The sequence below is a fragment of the Raphanus sativus genome, chromosome 4 (assembly GCF_000801105.2).
Source record: "Raphanus sativus cultivar WK10039 chromosome 4, ASM80110v3, whole genome shotgun sequence".
NCBI lineage: Eukaryota > Viridiplantae > Streptophyta > Magnoliopsida > Brassicales > Brassicaceae > Raphanus > Raphanus sativus.
In genome coordinates, this window is record NC_079514.1 from 29,750,489 (window position 1) to 29,768,919 (window position 18,431).

Sequence of the window (18,431 nt, forward strand, 5' to 3'; positions counted from 1 at the left end):
CCATCAAATGCTAATCCGATGATCCATTTAGATCTCAACAAGAACACAAAGGTATCAGACAGGATGCTAGGTAATTAGTACATTATACATTTGTTAGTATGTTTACAAGACATATTTGAATTAGTCAGACAACTATATTTTACCTTAGAAACTATTCTTATGCCATTTTTCAAAAAAAAAAAATTCTTAAGTTTTATTTTTATGTCGTTCTAGATTTTCTCACACAATTAAAAAATTAATAAATTTCATCTTTTACTCCTAACTACTTCATACCATGTTTTATTTTATTATGTTAATTAATGAATTACAATAATATAAACAAAACTGGAGAAATAATCAATACAATTAAAACAGCAGCCCTTTTTTAGACTTCCCCTTAAACTTTCAAACTATTTACAAGAGACTGCCATTACCTTCTTATTTTAAAATAAATTTTTAAATAATAACATCCACGATTTTTGGGCTTTGACAAATCGACTTTACAATTGTAAAGGAATATTCTAATCGACTTATTGACAATTCAAAAAACATATCAAAAGTATATTGCCAAATCGTCTCCCGACTTTTAAAAAATGGAATAACAAGATTATCAAATATATTTTGATGATCTAACTTACTAGATCTCAAAAATCAAATACAATATATTTTGTAACTCCACATATCTCATATATCCTTAGAATATTCCATATCAACAACGATTTTAATTGTATTGCTTATCCTATTACTACTCCAACGACAATAACTCTATAAATATCAATGCAACCACAACAAATATAATCATTCCAAACTCACAACTATCTATCGTCATTTAAAACTTATGGAGTCCTTTATACGAATCAGCAACCTGAGTGATATTCATCCTTTTAAATCATCCTGGAGAGTCCAAGTCAAAGTACTTCATACATGGATGTCAATCGATTCCCAAATTGGTTCTTCTCTTGAAATGGTCTTAACAGACAAAACGGTAAGCTCAACCTCACTATAAATCGACAACTCTAAATAATTTTTTAAAAATATCTGAAATTCAACATTTTTGTTTGTTACATGATATAGGGTGTTAAAATCCAGGCCAGTTGCAATAGTTCATTATTGCAGCGATTCCAGATGCATTGTCGTGTTGGAGAGTGGATAGTTATTACTAACTTTCGCTTAAGTCTACCATCTGGAACTTACAGACACACCAGCCATGGCTACAAAATGAATTTCGTGAGCGAAACATCGATAACACAATCTAATCTCCACTGCAACAACATGTACCTTGATCTGAAAGATTTTGCCACCATTCAAAATGGTTCACATGACAAACGATATCTTATTGGTAACATTTATTTTTCAATGTGATTTATTAATACGTTAATCTATATATTCGGGTTTTTATCTAACTGTTTTTCTGTATAACAGATGTGATTGGTCAGATATTGGATTTTGGTGGTGTGGATATGGTTCAATGTTCAAAGAAAAGTAGTTACCAAAATTGTGTTTTCTTTAAGAGATGCGAAGTAAGTTTTGTTCAAATTTTATTCAAACTATTTTTTCGATTTACAAAACTTATATATTTTTGACCCTATTTCAGTGACAAACGCCTTGCCTGCTGCATCTATGGGAAATTTGCTGAAACTTTGATAGAGGAAAAAAGACAACCAAACAATGGAGATATTTGTTTAATCAGATATGCTAAGTTGCCAGAAGACAATGGTCTGGATAAGTGTTTATAATTAAAACGCCTTATGTGAAAAAATATATTTGAAACATTATTTTAACATATTTTGTTTATATGTTTTAGACGAGTTTCAAATCATAAATGCATTTGATACTTCCTTGGTGATGATAAACCCAGCTATCGACGAAGCTGACGGACTTAAGCAGATGTGAGTTCACATTATTCTAAACAAAATATGTTATCTAATGAATTACAAAATCAGATTTATTCTTTTTTTTTTTGAGTTAAGCTTTCGTGGAGGTGATAACTCTATGGATATGTACCAAAATATTGGAAAGATTGTGAACCAACCAATTCGTCAGAAATGGTCAACCTTTCCTTTCAAAACCATTCAAGAGATGAAACACACAGATAAGGTTATCACCTTCATTTTGCTCAAAATATATATTTTGAAATAATTTACTCACAAATGTATACTGTTTTTGTTGCTTTGTAGTATGAAAAATGCAGAGTAATCTGCACACTTTATGCTATTGACACAATGAGTGGATGGTATTATTGTGCTTGTGTGGTCTGCAAAAAGAAAGTTTTGAAAACAAGGATTGTCTTTGACGAGCACGATTCTCCAACTTGGTTTTGTGATTTTTGCCACATGACTGTTTTGAAAGTTATTCCCAGGTCATTTATTATAAATCAAAACATTTAATTAATATGCTTATTTTAAGAAAATAACTAACCCTTTTTAAATTGTTACAAAACGTATCTTTTTCAGGTACAAACTAGATTTGCTTGTGCAAGATCAAACAGGCGAATCTAAGTTCACACTTCTAGACCCAGTTGCTACATCTATCGTGAAAACTTCTGCAGCAAAAATCGCGAATGTTTTGTTGGATGTAAGTTTTATTCCTTATTTTAAATAACTTGTGTATTACTATTTGATTTTTAAGTTAGTATATAATATTTATGTTTTTTTTATTAACAGAATGGAGATCAAGATATGTTACCAGCTGAACTTGTGGAGGTCGTTGGCAAAACTTTTGGATTTGGTATTTCCATTGATGATACAGAAAAATTCAATGCCATCAAGGTTTGGAGTCTGGATGATATTATGTGGAAGAGAATAAAATCACTGCACCAGTTGTCAACTAAGCGCAAAGAAAAACAAATTAACTGTGATGAAGCCCAAGAGAAACATAGTGGCTGATTTGAAAAAAGAATTTCATGACTTTCGTTTTTTTTTTGTTTTATTGGTTTTAATGCTTTTCTTTGTTGCTTTTTAATGTTTTTTATTATTTCATTATTTCTTGGTGTTAACTGGTTTTCCGTTATGAATAAAAATTAGATTGCGTTTTAAACAGATTGATGAAATCCAAAAATCGTTTGGAACATATCTTGAGATTAACTAACCATTTAATATCCTATCAAAATAATCTTTTCATTTCCATTTTCCAAACTATCCAGAATCAATTCCATTCCTAATTGTGTTTACTCTATAGTCCAAGCATTACCTTATTTTTGATTGGATCATGTCGCAAGGCATTACTGATATTGACTCCTCTTTTATATGTTTCAATAGTATGCCGTACAACCTAAAATGTAAAAGAAACCAAAGGATTAGTATCATAAACATATTAGAGAAAATATATGCCATACATCCTAAAAATGTAAAAGAAACCAAACAGATTTTTAATAACCTGAAAAACCAAATCATAATCATGAACACTGTAAGAAGAGAAAATATGCAGCTTTTGTATTTTTGTACATATGCTCTTTATGTCACAAGTATCAAAAATTTTGTGACATAAAGTTGACAAATCAATGAGACAAACATGACAGAGTTTTGTATTTATCAAGAAGCATGCAAAATTATATTTTTTTGTTATCAAAAACCATGCAAGACCATTTGATTCTCTCAACTCTTTTTCATTTCATTTATTTTTCTCTACTTTATGGCACCATATAAACCGACTTTTGTATTTACATTCTAAACAATCTCAACTCTCAGCAACTCTCCTTCCTCTACTTTAACATTCTACTCAACAAAACCACTTATAGAGATGGAATCAGTTTCGAGTGTGAACAATTACATCATCAACATCTCCGATGATACCACCAACAACGAAGACTACTCTAACGAGGATCCCGCAACCTATTTTAAGAACGTAAGCCTATAATTTTTTTCTGCTAATCCGGTAGAAATGCTCGCTGAGCATACTAAGTTCAAGGATCTATGCTTGAAGCATGGAAACCCGGAGGCCCACTATATCGAAGGTATCATTCAATACTTTATCCATGAAAACTTTCACAAAGGTGGCTATCATTTACGGCTTTCGTCAATTGGAAACAATGACAACGGTACGTATCTATATGGTTTGCTATTGCTTTCAAGAGGTTACCATTATAATGGTAAAAAGTATTTGGATAAGCTCCAATGGAAAGAAAATCTGTCAAGAACCAATCAGAATTGGGAAAGGATCAAGAATTCACTACGTAACATCAGTGTTGAATGGAAGAGAAAATACTATGCTAATTTGCTCAATCTTGACCCACTGACCAACTGTCATCCTAAAGAGAACTATACTTTAGTTTGCGAGTCCTGTTACTACTACAAAAGGCTTAACCTATTTATGCTCTTTTGTGCACAACAAAGAGAATAAAATATGCAATTGTGGTGTTTTTGTTTATCTATGTAATATGTTTAATTTCTCTTATTGAGTTCTTTGTCTATGTAATCTTCTTTGCTACTTTGTTCTGTAATGCTTTTTTAGAAGTTTAAGTATTTTTTTTTGAAGTTTAAGTGTCTATGTTGTATAACTTATAAATGTGCTCTATGTTGTATAATAGAGCATTTGAACGTGTATGTGTTATATTTGTTTAAGTTTTTTTATATTTTATAAATTGTTGCTTTTTATATTGTATCCCCTACATGTAACATAAAATCCAATCTTAATCTAATCTAAGAAGAAAATAATTAACAAAATTGAGCTTAAAACAATTCATACCTGTAAAGTATGTATATCCATTGAAGCATAAAAGGGAAACCTCCAGAGTCATGACATCAGTTTTCCATCACATACCAAATCTCTCACTCGACCAACCTATGATCAAGTAGCTGACGAATTTTATTATTCAAAAAATGGTCCAACAGACAATCCAAATAATATTAACATAAGTTATATTGTTCCATTGAAACATCCATTGGAATATAAATACAGTATATACCAAAATATTAACAATACCCGAATGAGAAGGCATATATTTCATTCAAATACTTAAATTTAATATTGTTAAACATATAATTCTATTGAAATAACCAATTTATCTGTTCACAAAACGAATATCCCTTTCTATTGAAATAACCTTTGTAATCTAAATAATATATTCGATACCTATATATAAGCGTTCAGTTTTAAGCATAACTATAACTAATATATCTTATCACAATAACAACTAACTTAATATTCTATAAACAGAATCCCAACTTAACTCCTCTATTACGCTAACCATTATTTAGAGGTTGTGTTAACACAAATATGTTAATTTCAAAAATATAACAGACTCCGTTAACCAAGGCCTTCTATGTTCTGTTTTTAGCTATATATACCTATTACTCCACACAATCATACTTACGCTTTTAAAAACAAGAAACTAAGAAAATGAAGCCTTCACTGAAACTATCATACCTGTCTAACATCAAGCCTTACAAACATGAATGGTGGGTCCAGGTCAAAGTCCTTCATATCTGGAAACAACAGAGTAACTTTGGTGAGAGCATGGAAATAATTTTTGCTTACAAGAAGGTAAATGACTTTATTCTGTTCTATGTCTATAATCAATATCGTTTTTCACTATAACTACAATTTATAGTTACCAACTCTTATCTATAAAACTCTTATTTTCTCAACATTCTTAGGGAAACAAAATTCAGGCATCATGCAAGAAAAACTATTTGCTCAGTTTGGGAACAGAATGCCGTGTTGGTGAATGGAAAAACCTGGAAAATTTTGTCATTACGATAGCAGGAGGTGCATTCAGACCTACTAATCACCCTTATAAGCTGTCGTTCATGAAGTTCACCTCCATTGAGCCATATGAGTACAATAATAACGATATGTTTCTGGATTTGGTGAAGTTCGACAAAATATTGAGTGGACAGCTTGACAACAATTTCTTGATTGGTATATGTTTTAATAAGTTTTATCTCATTATAGGTTGTTTATGTTTTTTGACCCGTTTATATCGTTTGTTTTGGTTTAATTTAGATGTTGTGGAGTAAGCAATAGATATTGGAGAAAAGTTGACTCTCCAATGTAGTGGTGGGAAAGAAAGAAAGAAGATTGAATTCACTTTGAGAGACATTAAGTAAGTATTGATATTATAATAAATGGTTTTTCCAATTGTTTTTAGATTAAAACTAATTTCGTTGTATTTGCAGTGATGAACGCATACCATGTTGTCTTTGGGGGAACTTTGCTGATACTTTGGAATCCTATGCAGAAGAAGCACAATTGGGAGTGGTTGTATGTTTGATCCGATTTGCAAAAATTGGATCCTTTAGAAGTTGATATCCTTTATTAAACTTATTTAATATTTTTAAAATATTATTTTAAGACTATTTCTTCCTAAACATATCAATTTTTTTTATTTTTTTATGTTTAGGTAAACTCCAAATTTCAAATGCTTTTGATACCTCTCAATTACTGATCGATCCACCTATTGATGAGAGTGATGATTTGAAAGAAATGTGAGTTTTTTAGACAGATACAAGGTTTATATATTACAGTATGATGTTGAATCCCTTCACATATTTTATAATCTTCGTGTATTAACTGTCAAATTTTACAGGTTTAAGTGTGATCCAGCAAACATGTCCATTGTTGAATCTAACGATGACGACAAACGGATTGTTCGTCAAGAGAATAAGGTGATCAGAATTGAGAGCTGGGATCCGTATGAAGATAAAACCGTGTCTGAATTATTGAATTCTACCCAGGTTTATTAACATCTTTCTGATAAGTATTTGTAAGTATAGATATTTATATATTCATGATTATTTAGTTTGTTTTCTATATATATTCAGATTGGGAAATGCAAGGTTGTGTGTACAATCTATGGAATAGATACGGATTTTGGATGGTACTACTTTGGATGTGACTTATGCAACACAAAAACTTTTAAAGTTAATCATAGAAACACCACATCGGGGAAGGAACTGGCAGCCCCTATGTTTTGGTGTGAAAAATGCAATGCAAATGTTACTAATGTGTCTCCTAAGTATGTAAATTGTTTTTCTTGGTCGTTTCTCATTATTAATCAGTTTAGATTAATTTTGTAAGTGTTAATAAATATTATTCTATTTCTCAGGTTTAAGGTTCACTTGCTTCTTAAAGATGATACATGAACCACTAAACTCATGCTACTTGATACCATTGCAAATGGTATTATAGCAGAAACTGCCGCAAAAATCCTGAAAGGATCACTCAACGAGGTAAATTCTAATCACTTTTATATATAACGAATTATATTATTTTTGGGGATTTTATGCTGAGAAAACCTAATCATCTACATATTATATATTTACAGTAATTTTCTCTAATCTGTTTTTCGTAATTTTCATCATTGTGTCTATAGATTGAAGATCCTGAGCTTTTGCCACAGTCACTTAAAGATGTTGTTGGTAAGACACTTAAGTTTGGTGTCTGCATTGAAAAAAACAATGTTGCTTATGGATCTGAGAGTTACAAAGTTTCAAAAGTTTGGTCTATCAATAACATGCTAATGATTGATTCACAATCAGAGACTAAGTCTGCACGAGATGAGGTATGTTATTTGCCCGCTTAAATGCATTCTGAATATGATTATTTAGACAGTGTGCAAGTTAACATAATTATGATTTTTCCTAGGTTTCCTTTCTTACTGACGGTGAGCAAAGTTCTGTGTCTTTAAGAACACCAACTTCTAAACGGGCTCAAGATGAAAAGGATGATTTTCCTTAACGCACTTCTACATCAAAAGGCTTTGCTCAAAAAATGTGAAGATCGAGAAGTGAATCAAATGAAGAGACGCAGAATAACAACAAGGAATTTGAATTCGCATTTGTGTTTTTTTAGTTGAGAAATAAGTGTTTGATATTTTGAATCAACACAGTATCATTGTTGCTTTGATGTTGCTGTTTTCTATATTTTAGGAGATAATAATGATCTTTTGAATCATAAACTTATCTGTGTTGCTTTGTTTTTATATCAGTTTGTCTTTATTTTGTTGACATGATTTTTTTTGTATCATGGTGAGTTGTAGTGAAAAGTATTGCTTACCATAATTCAATAAAAAAAGTTCTAAATAAATGGATATAGTTTTTGACAATGTTTATATCCACTCAGAGTTTGCATATATTTATATATGAATGCTATTGCCTATTAATTATTAACTATATTTTCAAATAACGTTTATTACTTTTCACCATTTAAACACTTTTAACTAATCTAATTGACAAACTAAGATTATTAATATAATTAGTATGCTTTTAACAAAATAAAATGTTCCAATCAATACATTATTATTAAATCATTTATGTGATGAGTTTACATTTTTTTTAACATGTGCTTATAAAATAAACATATAGTAGTTATATACCAATGCCTAAATATAAGACTACAATATAGTGATATATAGTATATATTCATGCAATTTGAAAATATTAAATTGCAAAAAGAGTGTAACATATAATCCTACATCTATGGTTATCAGATCATATGAGGAATAACAAATAAAATCCTAAATCTAAACTGCATCTACGCACAATCTAAACAAAAATGTTACAGAAATAAAGATTTTTACGTGTCCTGTTTTATTTCTTTAGCTACTTAACATGGAACAGTAAAACACTCAAACACAAATAACAATGAAAGGCAACATGGACGAGGATAAAGTGCGAAAACGGAAGAGGGACAACATTTTGATGATTCTGAAAATTCTAAAGCAGTGATGCACACTCCTACTAGCATGTCTAAACTCCAATCAAATTCAGGAAGAGTCTTAAGGGATTTGACTAACATACCTTTCAATAGTGATTCGGACAACTCTCTGAAACGATCCATAGCTATGCCTCCTCCAAATGCAGTTCACTGCAAAAGTAAGTAGTATGTTTAATTTTTATTGAAAAAGTATTTTTAGTTCTGATATCTTTTTCTTACAGTGAATCCTAATACATCTAATATGTCAGCTACAAAAGGACGCAAACTGTGCAACGAAGTGTTGAGTAAGAATAGTTATATCCAATTTAAACATTAGTTGTTGTTGATACACCTTATCTTAAATATTAAGAATTTACATGAATACTTATGATTCCTAGCAAACAGCAACACACACGCTGGAATCCAAGGGGTATCGAACTATGGTAAGGTGTCTAATAAAAAGAAGAGAACTCTGAACACTTCTTCTGGAACTGAGAAAGCTATCGCAGAAACTCACACATCTATAAGCATGACCATACCTTTGACATCAATTTTTCGAAGGATCTTAGGAGATCTTCAAAACATCTCTCAGAATAAGGTCGCAGATGGATATCAGTCACCAGCTGGTCATATGCCGAATCCAATATCTACACACGGCACAGCTGAAATTAAGAATCACAGAAATGTTGTAAGCAAATATGTTTCCAATTCTGATCCTAAACCAAGTCGTACAACAATATCTGGAACTTATAACTCCAGATTTACTGATCCATCCCATATTGGCATTGCTTCAGATAATTTAAGATCCCCTGAAGGTATATATCACACTCAATTATAAACTCATCTGTAAAAAAATGATTCTTTGAATTTTCTGTGCATTATATTTTGCAGTTACATCTGAAGAACAAACTGATCAATTCTACGACTTAAGCAGTCAAGAGAGTGATACAGTATCTAATAATTCCGATCATGTTCAAGCTTTATTTAGAGATGCTGTATCAGAGAAAGCAGACATTGATTCTATGATGTCAAGGATTAGAAAGATATGTGAAAGCAAGGGGAAAACAAAAAAAACATTGAGTACACATTCTATGGCAAAAAGTATTGGTAAGTGTTTTTATATTATGGTTATATTAAAACCTTATAGACTGATACTCAAACTCGATGTTTGTATATGTGTAGAATATGTCGACGAGGGTAATCCTACTTTCAAGTGTGACTATTGTAAAGCCAAGATGTGGTACGGTGAGCGCCTTGAACGGAAGAAAAGAACAAAGAAGAATCATGTTTTCTCTCTTTGTTGTGGTCAGGGACAAGTTCAGTTGCCTCTTCTAAAAGAAAGCCCCTTGCTTATAAAGAAGCTTTTGTTTTGGAATGATGAAATGAGCAAGTATTATCAAGAAAATTTGAGAGCAATTAATATGCTTTTCTCTTTTACTTCTCTTGGTGGAAAAGTTGATCGCTCACTCCCAAAAGGACATGGACCACAGCCGTTTCAATTACACGGAGAAAATATGCATTTGATGGGTAGTATGAAACCTGAGGAAGGTGATTCAGCAAAGTTTTCTCAACTGTACATTGTTGACAATGAGAGAGAGGTTGATGATAGAGATTCTGTAATAAGGTATAACACCTATAGTTTATTTTATAAATTTTTGTTTCGTACATGTAATCTGATGAATTTCAAATTGTTTATATTTTCAGCAAGTACAGGAAAGTTGCAGACAAGGCCAAAAAACATAATCTGAGAAAGAAAATTATCGATCTTATAATTAAGATGCTGGACGAGGTTAATCCTTATGTGAAGCAATTTCGATCTGCCCGTGAACGTTTTGGGGATTCTGGAGCTGAAAAGTTCCATATGAGAATTGTGAGCAATCGTGAGAAAGATGGAAGGACCTACGACACTCCAACAGCCTCAGAAGTAGCTGCTCTTATCCCTGGTGATTTTAATATAGAGATGGATAAGCGTGACATTGTTTTGCAAGAGAAACAAACTGGTTGGCTCAAGAGGATTAGTGAGATACATCCTTCTTATCTCGCACTTCAGTATCCTCTCATTTTTTGTTATGGCGAAGATGGTTTCAGACTGGGAATTAAAAAAAGAGCTACGCCAGCTACAGAGAAGCTAAAGAGGGATAACATCAGTATGAGACAGTGGTTTGTCTATCGATTGTTTGAAAGAGAGGGCGAGTGTCGTACGTTGTTGCATTCAAAAAGATTGTTTCAACAATTTTTGGTTGATGCATTCACTACTATTGAAACGAACAGGATAAATAATTTGAGGCAGAATCAGACATGTTTGAGGTCTGACGGCTATGACTCAATAAAGCAGTCAGAGAAAAAGGAAAAAAAGATATGAGTGAGCAAGGACAACGATTCTTTCTGCCAGCTTCTTTTACTGGGGGACCAAGGTACATGAAGAACAACTATCTAGATGCAATGGCCATTTGGAGACATTTTGGTTTTCCAGATCTTTTCATCACATTTACATGCAATCCGAAATGGCCGGAGATTATTAGATATTTGTCTGAACGCCATTTGAAGACAGAGGACCGTCCAGAAATTGCTTGCCGAATATTCAAAATGAAGTTGGATTCTCTAATGGAAGATTTAACCGATAACCAGATCTTAGGGAAAACGGTTGCCTGTAAGTTATTTTTCATCAATTACTCTCTAAATGTATGTTTTAAATAATATATATCCTAATTTAATTTGCCTTTATATGCAGCAATGTTTACCGTTGAGTTCCAGAAGCGTGGTCTGCCTCATGCTCATATTTTGTTATTCATGCATCCCACTTCTAAGTTCCCTACTACTGACCACATTGATAAGATCATATCTGCCGAGATTCCAGAAAAAGCCAAAGAGCCAGCACTTTATGAAGTGGTGAAAGACACAATGATTCATGGTCCATGTGGAATTGTTAATCCTAATTCACCGTGTATGGAGAATGGCAAGTGTTCTAAGCTATATCCGAAAGCACATGTAGACAAGACAACTGTAAACAAAGAAGGCTTCCCAGTTTACAGGAGACGGGACAATGATCATTTTGTAGATAAAAATGGTTTCAAGTGCGACAACAGATATGTTATACCCTATAACAAGGATCTATCACTTCGGTACAGAGTTCATATTAATGTGGAGTGGTGCAATCAATCAGGTTCTATCAAATACTTATTCAAGTATATCAATAAAGGGCAGGACAAGATGACTATCACTGTTGAGCCGCCAAACACCGGAGCTTTGGAAAACAATGGGAACAACCAGAAACCAAAAGAGGAGAAAAAAAATGAAATAAAAGATTTTTTCAAGGGCAGGTATGCATCTGGAACTCAACGTGGTCATATATAATCAGTGCCAGTGTTTTGTTTCTTTTTATTTATCATTCATTTTTTTTCCAGATATGTATCTGCCTGCGAAGGTGCATGGAGAATTTTGTCGTTTCCCATTCATTACAGATCAATACCAGTGGAGAAGATTTCTTTCCATTTACCCGGGAAGCAAAATGTTCACTATCTTATTGAAGATGATGACACATTTTAAGAAATAACAAGTCGTGTGCTGATTGAAGACACAATGTTTCTGGGCTGGTTTGAACTGAACAAGGTTAGTGCTATTGCTAGAAAACTTACTTTAGCAGAGATACCTACGAGATTCATTTGGGACAAAAAGGATCGGAAGTGGAAAGACAGGAAACGAGGTTTTAGCATTGGGAGGATTAATTATGCACCACGGAATATAGAAGAAGCTTATTATTTGCGTGTCTTGCTGAATATTGTTCGAGGACCGACATGCTTTGATGACATCAAAACATATAAAAATGTCCTGTACCCGACTTACAAAGAAGCATGTTTTGCACGGGGATTATTAGCAGATGATCAAGAATATATTGATGACATTGTCAGGACAAGCTTCTCAAGTTCTGCTTCCTATATGCGACATTCATTTGCTGTCATGCTTATGTCCAATAATTTATCAAAACCAGAAAGGGTTTGGGAGGAGACATGGGAGATTCTTTCCGAAGATATTCAGTATAATCAAAGAAACCATTTTAACAGACCAGGTATCCTAAAACAATTAATATATAGTAAGTCGTTTGTTTGGTATAGTTATATTGTCCTTATTTGTTTGTTATTTTTCTAACAGGATTGTGTCTGAGTGATGCTCAAAAAAAAGAAGGTGCCCTTATTGAGATTGAGAAGATTCTGAGAAGTAATGGAACGTCTTTAAACAACTGGAACTCGATGCCAAAACCCATTGGCGACATTAATGCTTCTCAAAACGTGTTGATAATGGATGAGATGAGATATGATCAACAAGAGTTAAGAAACGCTCATGATAGAGACTTTTCAAAGTTAACAGACGAGCAGAAGAAGATATATGAAGAGACCATGGACGTTGTTTTGGAAAAAAAAGGAGGAGTTTTCTTTGTTTATGGATTTGGTGGAACGGGAAAAACGTTTTTGTGGAGGTTGCTATCTGCTGCTATTCGATCCAGAGGAGAAATTGTTTTGAATGTTGCTTCAAGTGGTATTGCATCGCTTCTATTACAAGGAGGAAGAACTGCACATTCAAGATTTGGTATACCAATCAATCCTGATGATTTTACTCTATGCAACCTAACACCAGGGACTGATGCTGCTGATTTGGTGAAAGAAGCTTCTCTGATCATTTGGGATGAGGCACCAATGATGAGCAGACACTGTTTTGAGTCACTGGATAGGAGTTTAGCAGATATTATGAGAAGTGCAGAGAAGAAGCCGTTTGCAGGGAAAGTGGTTGTTTTTGGTGGAGATTTTAGACAAATATTGCAAGTTATTCACAGTGCGGGCAGGACTGAAATAGTTTTGGAATCTTTAAATTCATCCTATCTCTGGAAACATTGCAAGGTGCTCAAGCTAACAAAGAATATGAGACTGCTATCCACTGATATGAGTTCTGACGAGTTGGAAGAATTAGAGGTGTTTTCTCAGTGGATACTGGATGTGGGTGATGGATTAGCTGGTGATGGTAACGATGGTGATTCACTAATAACTATATCAGATGAGTTTCTTATTTCAGATTCAGATGATCCTATTGCATCAATAAGCAAAGAGATCTATGGAGATGCAACAGCTCTACAACAGAACAAAGACCCTAAATTCTTTCAAGAAAGAGCGATTCTCTGCCCTACAAATGAGGATGTGAACAAGATAAACCAGCATATGTTGGATAAACTTGATGGTACCTATATTCTTATCTGTAGGATTTTATTAAACAATTTTGTAGCTTTTTAAATTATTATTAACTACATTTTCATCTACATCGCAGGTGAGGAAAAAGTTTATTTAAGCTCCGATAGCATTGATCCATCTGATACAGGATCTGTTAATGATCAGGCTCTCACTCCAGAGTTTCTCAACACTATCAAAGCATCTGGTTTACCAAATCATAATCTCCGGTTGAAGATAGGATGCCCTGTGATGTTGTTGAGGAATATTGATCATGATGGAGGTTTGATGAATGGGACAAGGTTGCAGATTATAGAAATGTATGATTTTTGTGTGAAGACCAGAGTTATTACAGGAAGAGAAGTCGGGAAAGTAATACTGCTTCCAAGATTGTCTATTACACCTTCAGACAAGAAGTTGCCATTCAAGATGAGAAGAAGGCAACTACCAATTGCTGTGGCTTTTGCTATTACTATTAATAAAAGTCAAGGACAATCTCTTTCAGAAGTTGGCATATTTCTACCTAGACCAGTCTTTTCTCACGGGCAGCTCTATGTTGCTATATCTACAGTCACGTCTAAAAAGGGTTTGAAAAATTTGATTGTTGATGAGGATGCAAAGCCTCAAAAACAAACAAAAAATATTGTTTTTAAAGAGATATTTCAAAATCTGTAATTTTTTTTTTGTTTAAGACTCTACAATGAAGTTTTATGAGGATAATAGTTTTTACTTTCACAACTTTGCGTGTGTGATTACGCTGAAATAATAAATCAAAACACATCAATTATGATAAACTAATCAGTCACTATCCTAATCAATTAGCATTCCATATCTATTTTCCTAACTATCAGAATCAATTCCATTCCTAAAACATTTCTAATATTGTAGCTTTAATAGTCCAAGTATTACCTTACTTTTGATTGTATCATGTCTCGCATGGCATAACTGATAGTGAGTCCTGTTTTATATTTCTTCAACGGACTGTCAAAACGCTTTTCGCCGTATTGGATGAGTTTATGCGTCAACCTGTAACCAAATTCATCACCCAGGATCAATATATTTTTACAATTTAAAACGGGAGTGGATAATTTGATTTTTTTTAGACAATAACTTATCTTCTCAATGTTGTTTCATGATATATATAAATAAGGTCTTCAAAGCCACACCAGTTTTACTCCTGTTTATTCAATAAAAATATAACATCATTTCAATATACTTACTGATTAAAAAACAAAAGTTTTTGTCTACCAATTGTAGTTTACCTGAGAAGGCAATGGAAAAGCACAGTCTGAGTACCTATCGATCTGTAACAAAAGATAAAAATAAGACTGTTAACATTTCAAATTATGATGGTTGTTTACTGATCGACATATAGCAGCTTTGAAATCAAATAATATTTGATATTAACTATATCAATATCGATCAATAACTGCCTCCTTCTAACTAAAAATAATCATGACTAACAGCTTATCGTCAGTGGTGTTTCTTACTTTCTATTTTATCTTCTATCAATGTCCTATCTTCATCATTGATCATGAATTGGAACTCTCAAAACGCTTTTCACCGTTCTGGATGAGTGTATGCGTCATCCTGTAAGCAAATTAACCACCCAAAATCAATAAATTTGGACAATTATAGACACAGTGGATAATTTTATTTTTAAAAGACAATAACTTATCTTCTCAATGTTGGTGCATGATATATTTAAATAAGTTCCTCAAACGCCACATCATGTCTTCTCTTGATCATTCTATAAAAATATAACATCATTTTTATGAACTTACTGATTAAAAAGCAACAGGTTTTGTCTACAAAATTGTAGTTTACCTCACAAGTAAAGGGAAAAGCGTAGTCTGATCTTCTAACTCGAGATTGATTACTCTGTTCAGGGTACCTAGACACCCTCAAACCGTAGACTCTGTTTTGGATATTCTTTGTCACCATTGTAGTTATAATATCGATCTGTAACAAAAGATAGAAAGATGATTGTTAAAATTTCAAATATATAATTGAAGAAAATTACAATGTTCAAATGATCTGCCTTTTACCTGTGGTAGAGTATGAATCGGATGCTTTTGTGAAACCTTCAAACAACCCTAATTAAGCAGATCTGCGAAGCTGTTTTAAGAGATAAAATATAAGGTTGTATTAGTCGTTATCTTAACCACTTTTTTCCTACCAAAAAATATAGTTACTCATCTGATGGACAACAATGTGTATTTGACGAAAAAGGTGTATTTAGAAAGCCCATTTTATAAAATACTTATCTTATATATTAATAATACAGATCGAAATCTCTTTACGGACAAAATAGCGTGATATTATTTTGATAAGTTACAATCGATTACTAAGTCAAACAGATTCTGTATTTTCAATGAAAAAATAAGACATCTTATCTCAAAACTATATATATAAAAATTGTACGAACACCAATTTCTTTTTTGTTTTAAGAAACAAGAAAATATAAATCAAACAACACACTTACCGTTTGTGAAGAAGATGTTTGTTTAAAAGATCTCTTTCTCGGTGGATTAGATCTTAATCCTCTCAATACATCGTTTCTGGTGTTTTGCTTTCTTCGATCGGAAAAAATGGAGATGGCGATTTGGATCGTTTTTTGGTCACCGACGTTTTGGAAGAATCAAGGTGTTTTTTTTTTCTCACCTCGATTATAGTTGTTGTCTTGATAACCCTGATATTTCAGACCACATATGTTTATTTATTTTTCGAGATAGGCACATATTGGGCCCCGAAAATTTTGTCTGAAGCCCATTATTTGTTTAGAATTGGTATTGCAATGAAATCCAAATGTAAAGACTTTTTAAATTAGTTCTAAGTAACACTTACTCCAATTATGAGATTGATAACAATTAATGGTGGACATTTATATTTGAAACCATTTGTTTTCAAAATAGTGTATAATCTAATTAATAATGAGTCAACAATAAATAAAAACAATTTTAGGCTTTTTATGGTAAAAAAACAATTGTCATCATTAAAACTTTTCAAATAATAAACACTTACAGAAAAGCCATTATTTATATATATTATTTTTTGGCATTAATCAATAACAACTAAACTATTATAAACATACGTAAACTAAATAAAAAAAGCTTCCAACAATGACAATATATATCATATTGATTTCTACTTTTAGATAATATGACATACTAAACTAAATTGAAACTTAACCGATAACCGACGCAGCGTATAAAATATAAACAATTAACCAGATCAGATTATCTGAGCTCGAATCAATACGTAATCGATCGAATTTTATTTCTCTTAAACATAAAAAATTTGAATAAAAGAACCAAATTTGAACCGAATTAAAAAAAACATCCCGCGCTTTCCAAAGCGCGGGTTAAAATCTAGTACTCTACTTAAATGCATCAAAAATATAAACCAGAAACTGAAAATACAATAGACTTTTAACTTCATAACTACATTTAATTTAAAACGGATGGAGTATGAATTAATCTGACACGCATTATTAAGTAGTAGTATTACAGTATTACTTAGCAAATGGATACACAAATGATGATGATGATATATAAATGCATGAACTGACGCTTTGAAGTGTTGAAATGATAATACTGCAAGTGATCAAATGTTACGATGTTTTGTTTAATGAGAATTTATGGCTATCTTGCGCTACACGATGACAAGATGCAGATGCGGAGAACGCAAGTGACTATCAATCTATCATCACTACGTTCACACATATAATATGATTGCCCTACACTACTATAGTATATTACTATAAAAGAATGATTCCTAGAGAATATAAGTTTTATAGCCAGTTGGGGAAAATGGTTGCTTTGAATCAATACAACTAAAACAGTAGCCTTTTTTTTAGGTATCCATAATCAAATTATTTACAGGACTGCCACTCCTAAATTAATGATAGACATATTGTTATTTATCAGTTATCACCTAACTAAAAAAAAATCGGGACAGATTTATTTTAGATATTTTGTTCCTAATTATTAGGAAACTAAATTGCTCCATAAATGCTTCAGTTATTAAAAACATAAAATATCATTTTTACTGCATAATATAATTTTATTATTTATTTTATGTTTTTGCATAATATCATTTTATTATTATATATTTGTATTCCAATCTACTCTGTTGCACGATATAAAAAGCTCTAACTAAAAATCAAATGAGTACGTTCTTTTCTTCTCTAATTGGTAGACATAAATAAATGAAAAATGAGTCTAGAGAAGTAGTTCAAAGAGTTATGGAGATTACCAAAACACAATCAAATTTGTATATTATCAAGAAAATCTAATAAAAATGTATAGTTATAAACTTCAAAACATTCAAAATATTCTATAATTATAAATCTATCATTAATAATTTTAAATCAGTTATTTATCAGACGGAACAAAAGGAAAAAAAAAAATCAATATTCACAAATATATGAATAGTTCATATATCTCTAAAATAAAAAAAACCTGAAATCAAATCGGAGTCAAATCGAGAACTGAATGTATAGTCAAAGATCCAATTATACCTTAAAATATTAATTATATTTAGTTATAAATATATCAAATTTTCTAAAAATCCTATTTATAGACTAAATGATCCAAAACATGA

General features: G+C 32.0%; 1 protein-coding gene and 1 long non-coding RNA gene across 15 annotated transcripts; one reads left to right on the forward strand and one right to left on the reverse strand.

The window, feature by feature from the left end:
* Nucleotides 1-640: 640 nt before the first annotated feature.
* On the reverse strand, nt 641-16,514 carry LOC108854305 (uncharacterized). Of its 14 annotated transcripts, none has more exons than XR_008945554.1 (13): nt 16,312-16,514; nt 15,875-15,944; nt 15,654-15,788; nt 15,501-15,576; nt 15,317-15,416; nt 15,089-15,130; nt 14,741-15,003; nt 9,153-9,260; nt 8,718-8,784; nt 5,344-5,402; nt 4,663-4,758; nt 3,169-3,249; nt 983-1,190 (listed from the first exon to the last, which is right to left on the reverse strand). It is a non-coding gene; the product is annotated as an uncharacterized LOC108854305 (long non-coding RNA). The 14 variants fall into 14 exon arrangements; XR_008945561.1 differs by having other exon boundaries at nt 4,663-4,772; XR_008945557.1 differs by having other exon boundaries at nt 9,153-9,275.
* Nucleotides 9,429-14,728, forward strand: LOC108811674 (uncharacterized). The gene is given in 8 exon segments (XM_057010078.1): nt 9,429-10,237; nt 10,318-10,949; nt 10,952-11,263; nt 11,345-11,933; nt 12,228-12,392; nt 12,537-12,681; nt 12,849-13,839; nt 13,927-14,728. Coding segments are annotated over 8 exon segments (4,011 nt in total). The 5' UTR covers nt 9,429-9,635; the 3' UTR covers nt 14,502-14,728.
* Nucleotides 16,515-18,431: the final 1,917 nt, after the last annotated feature.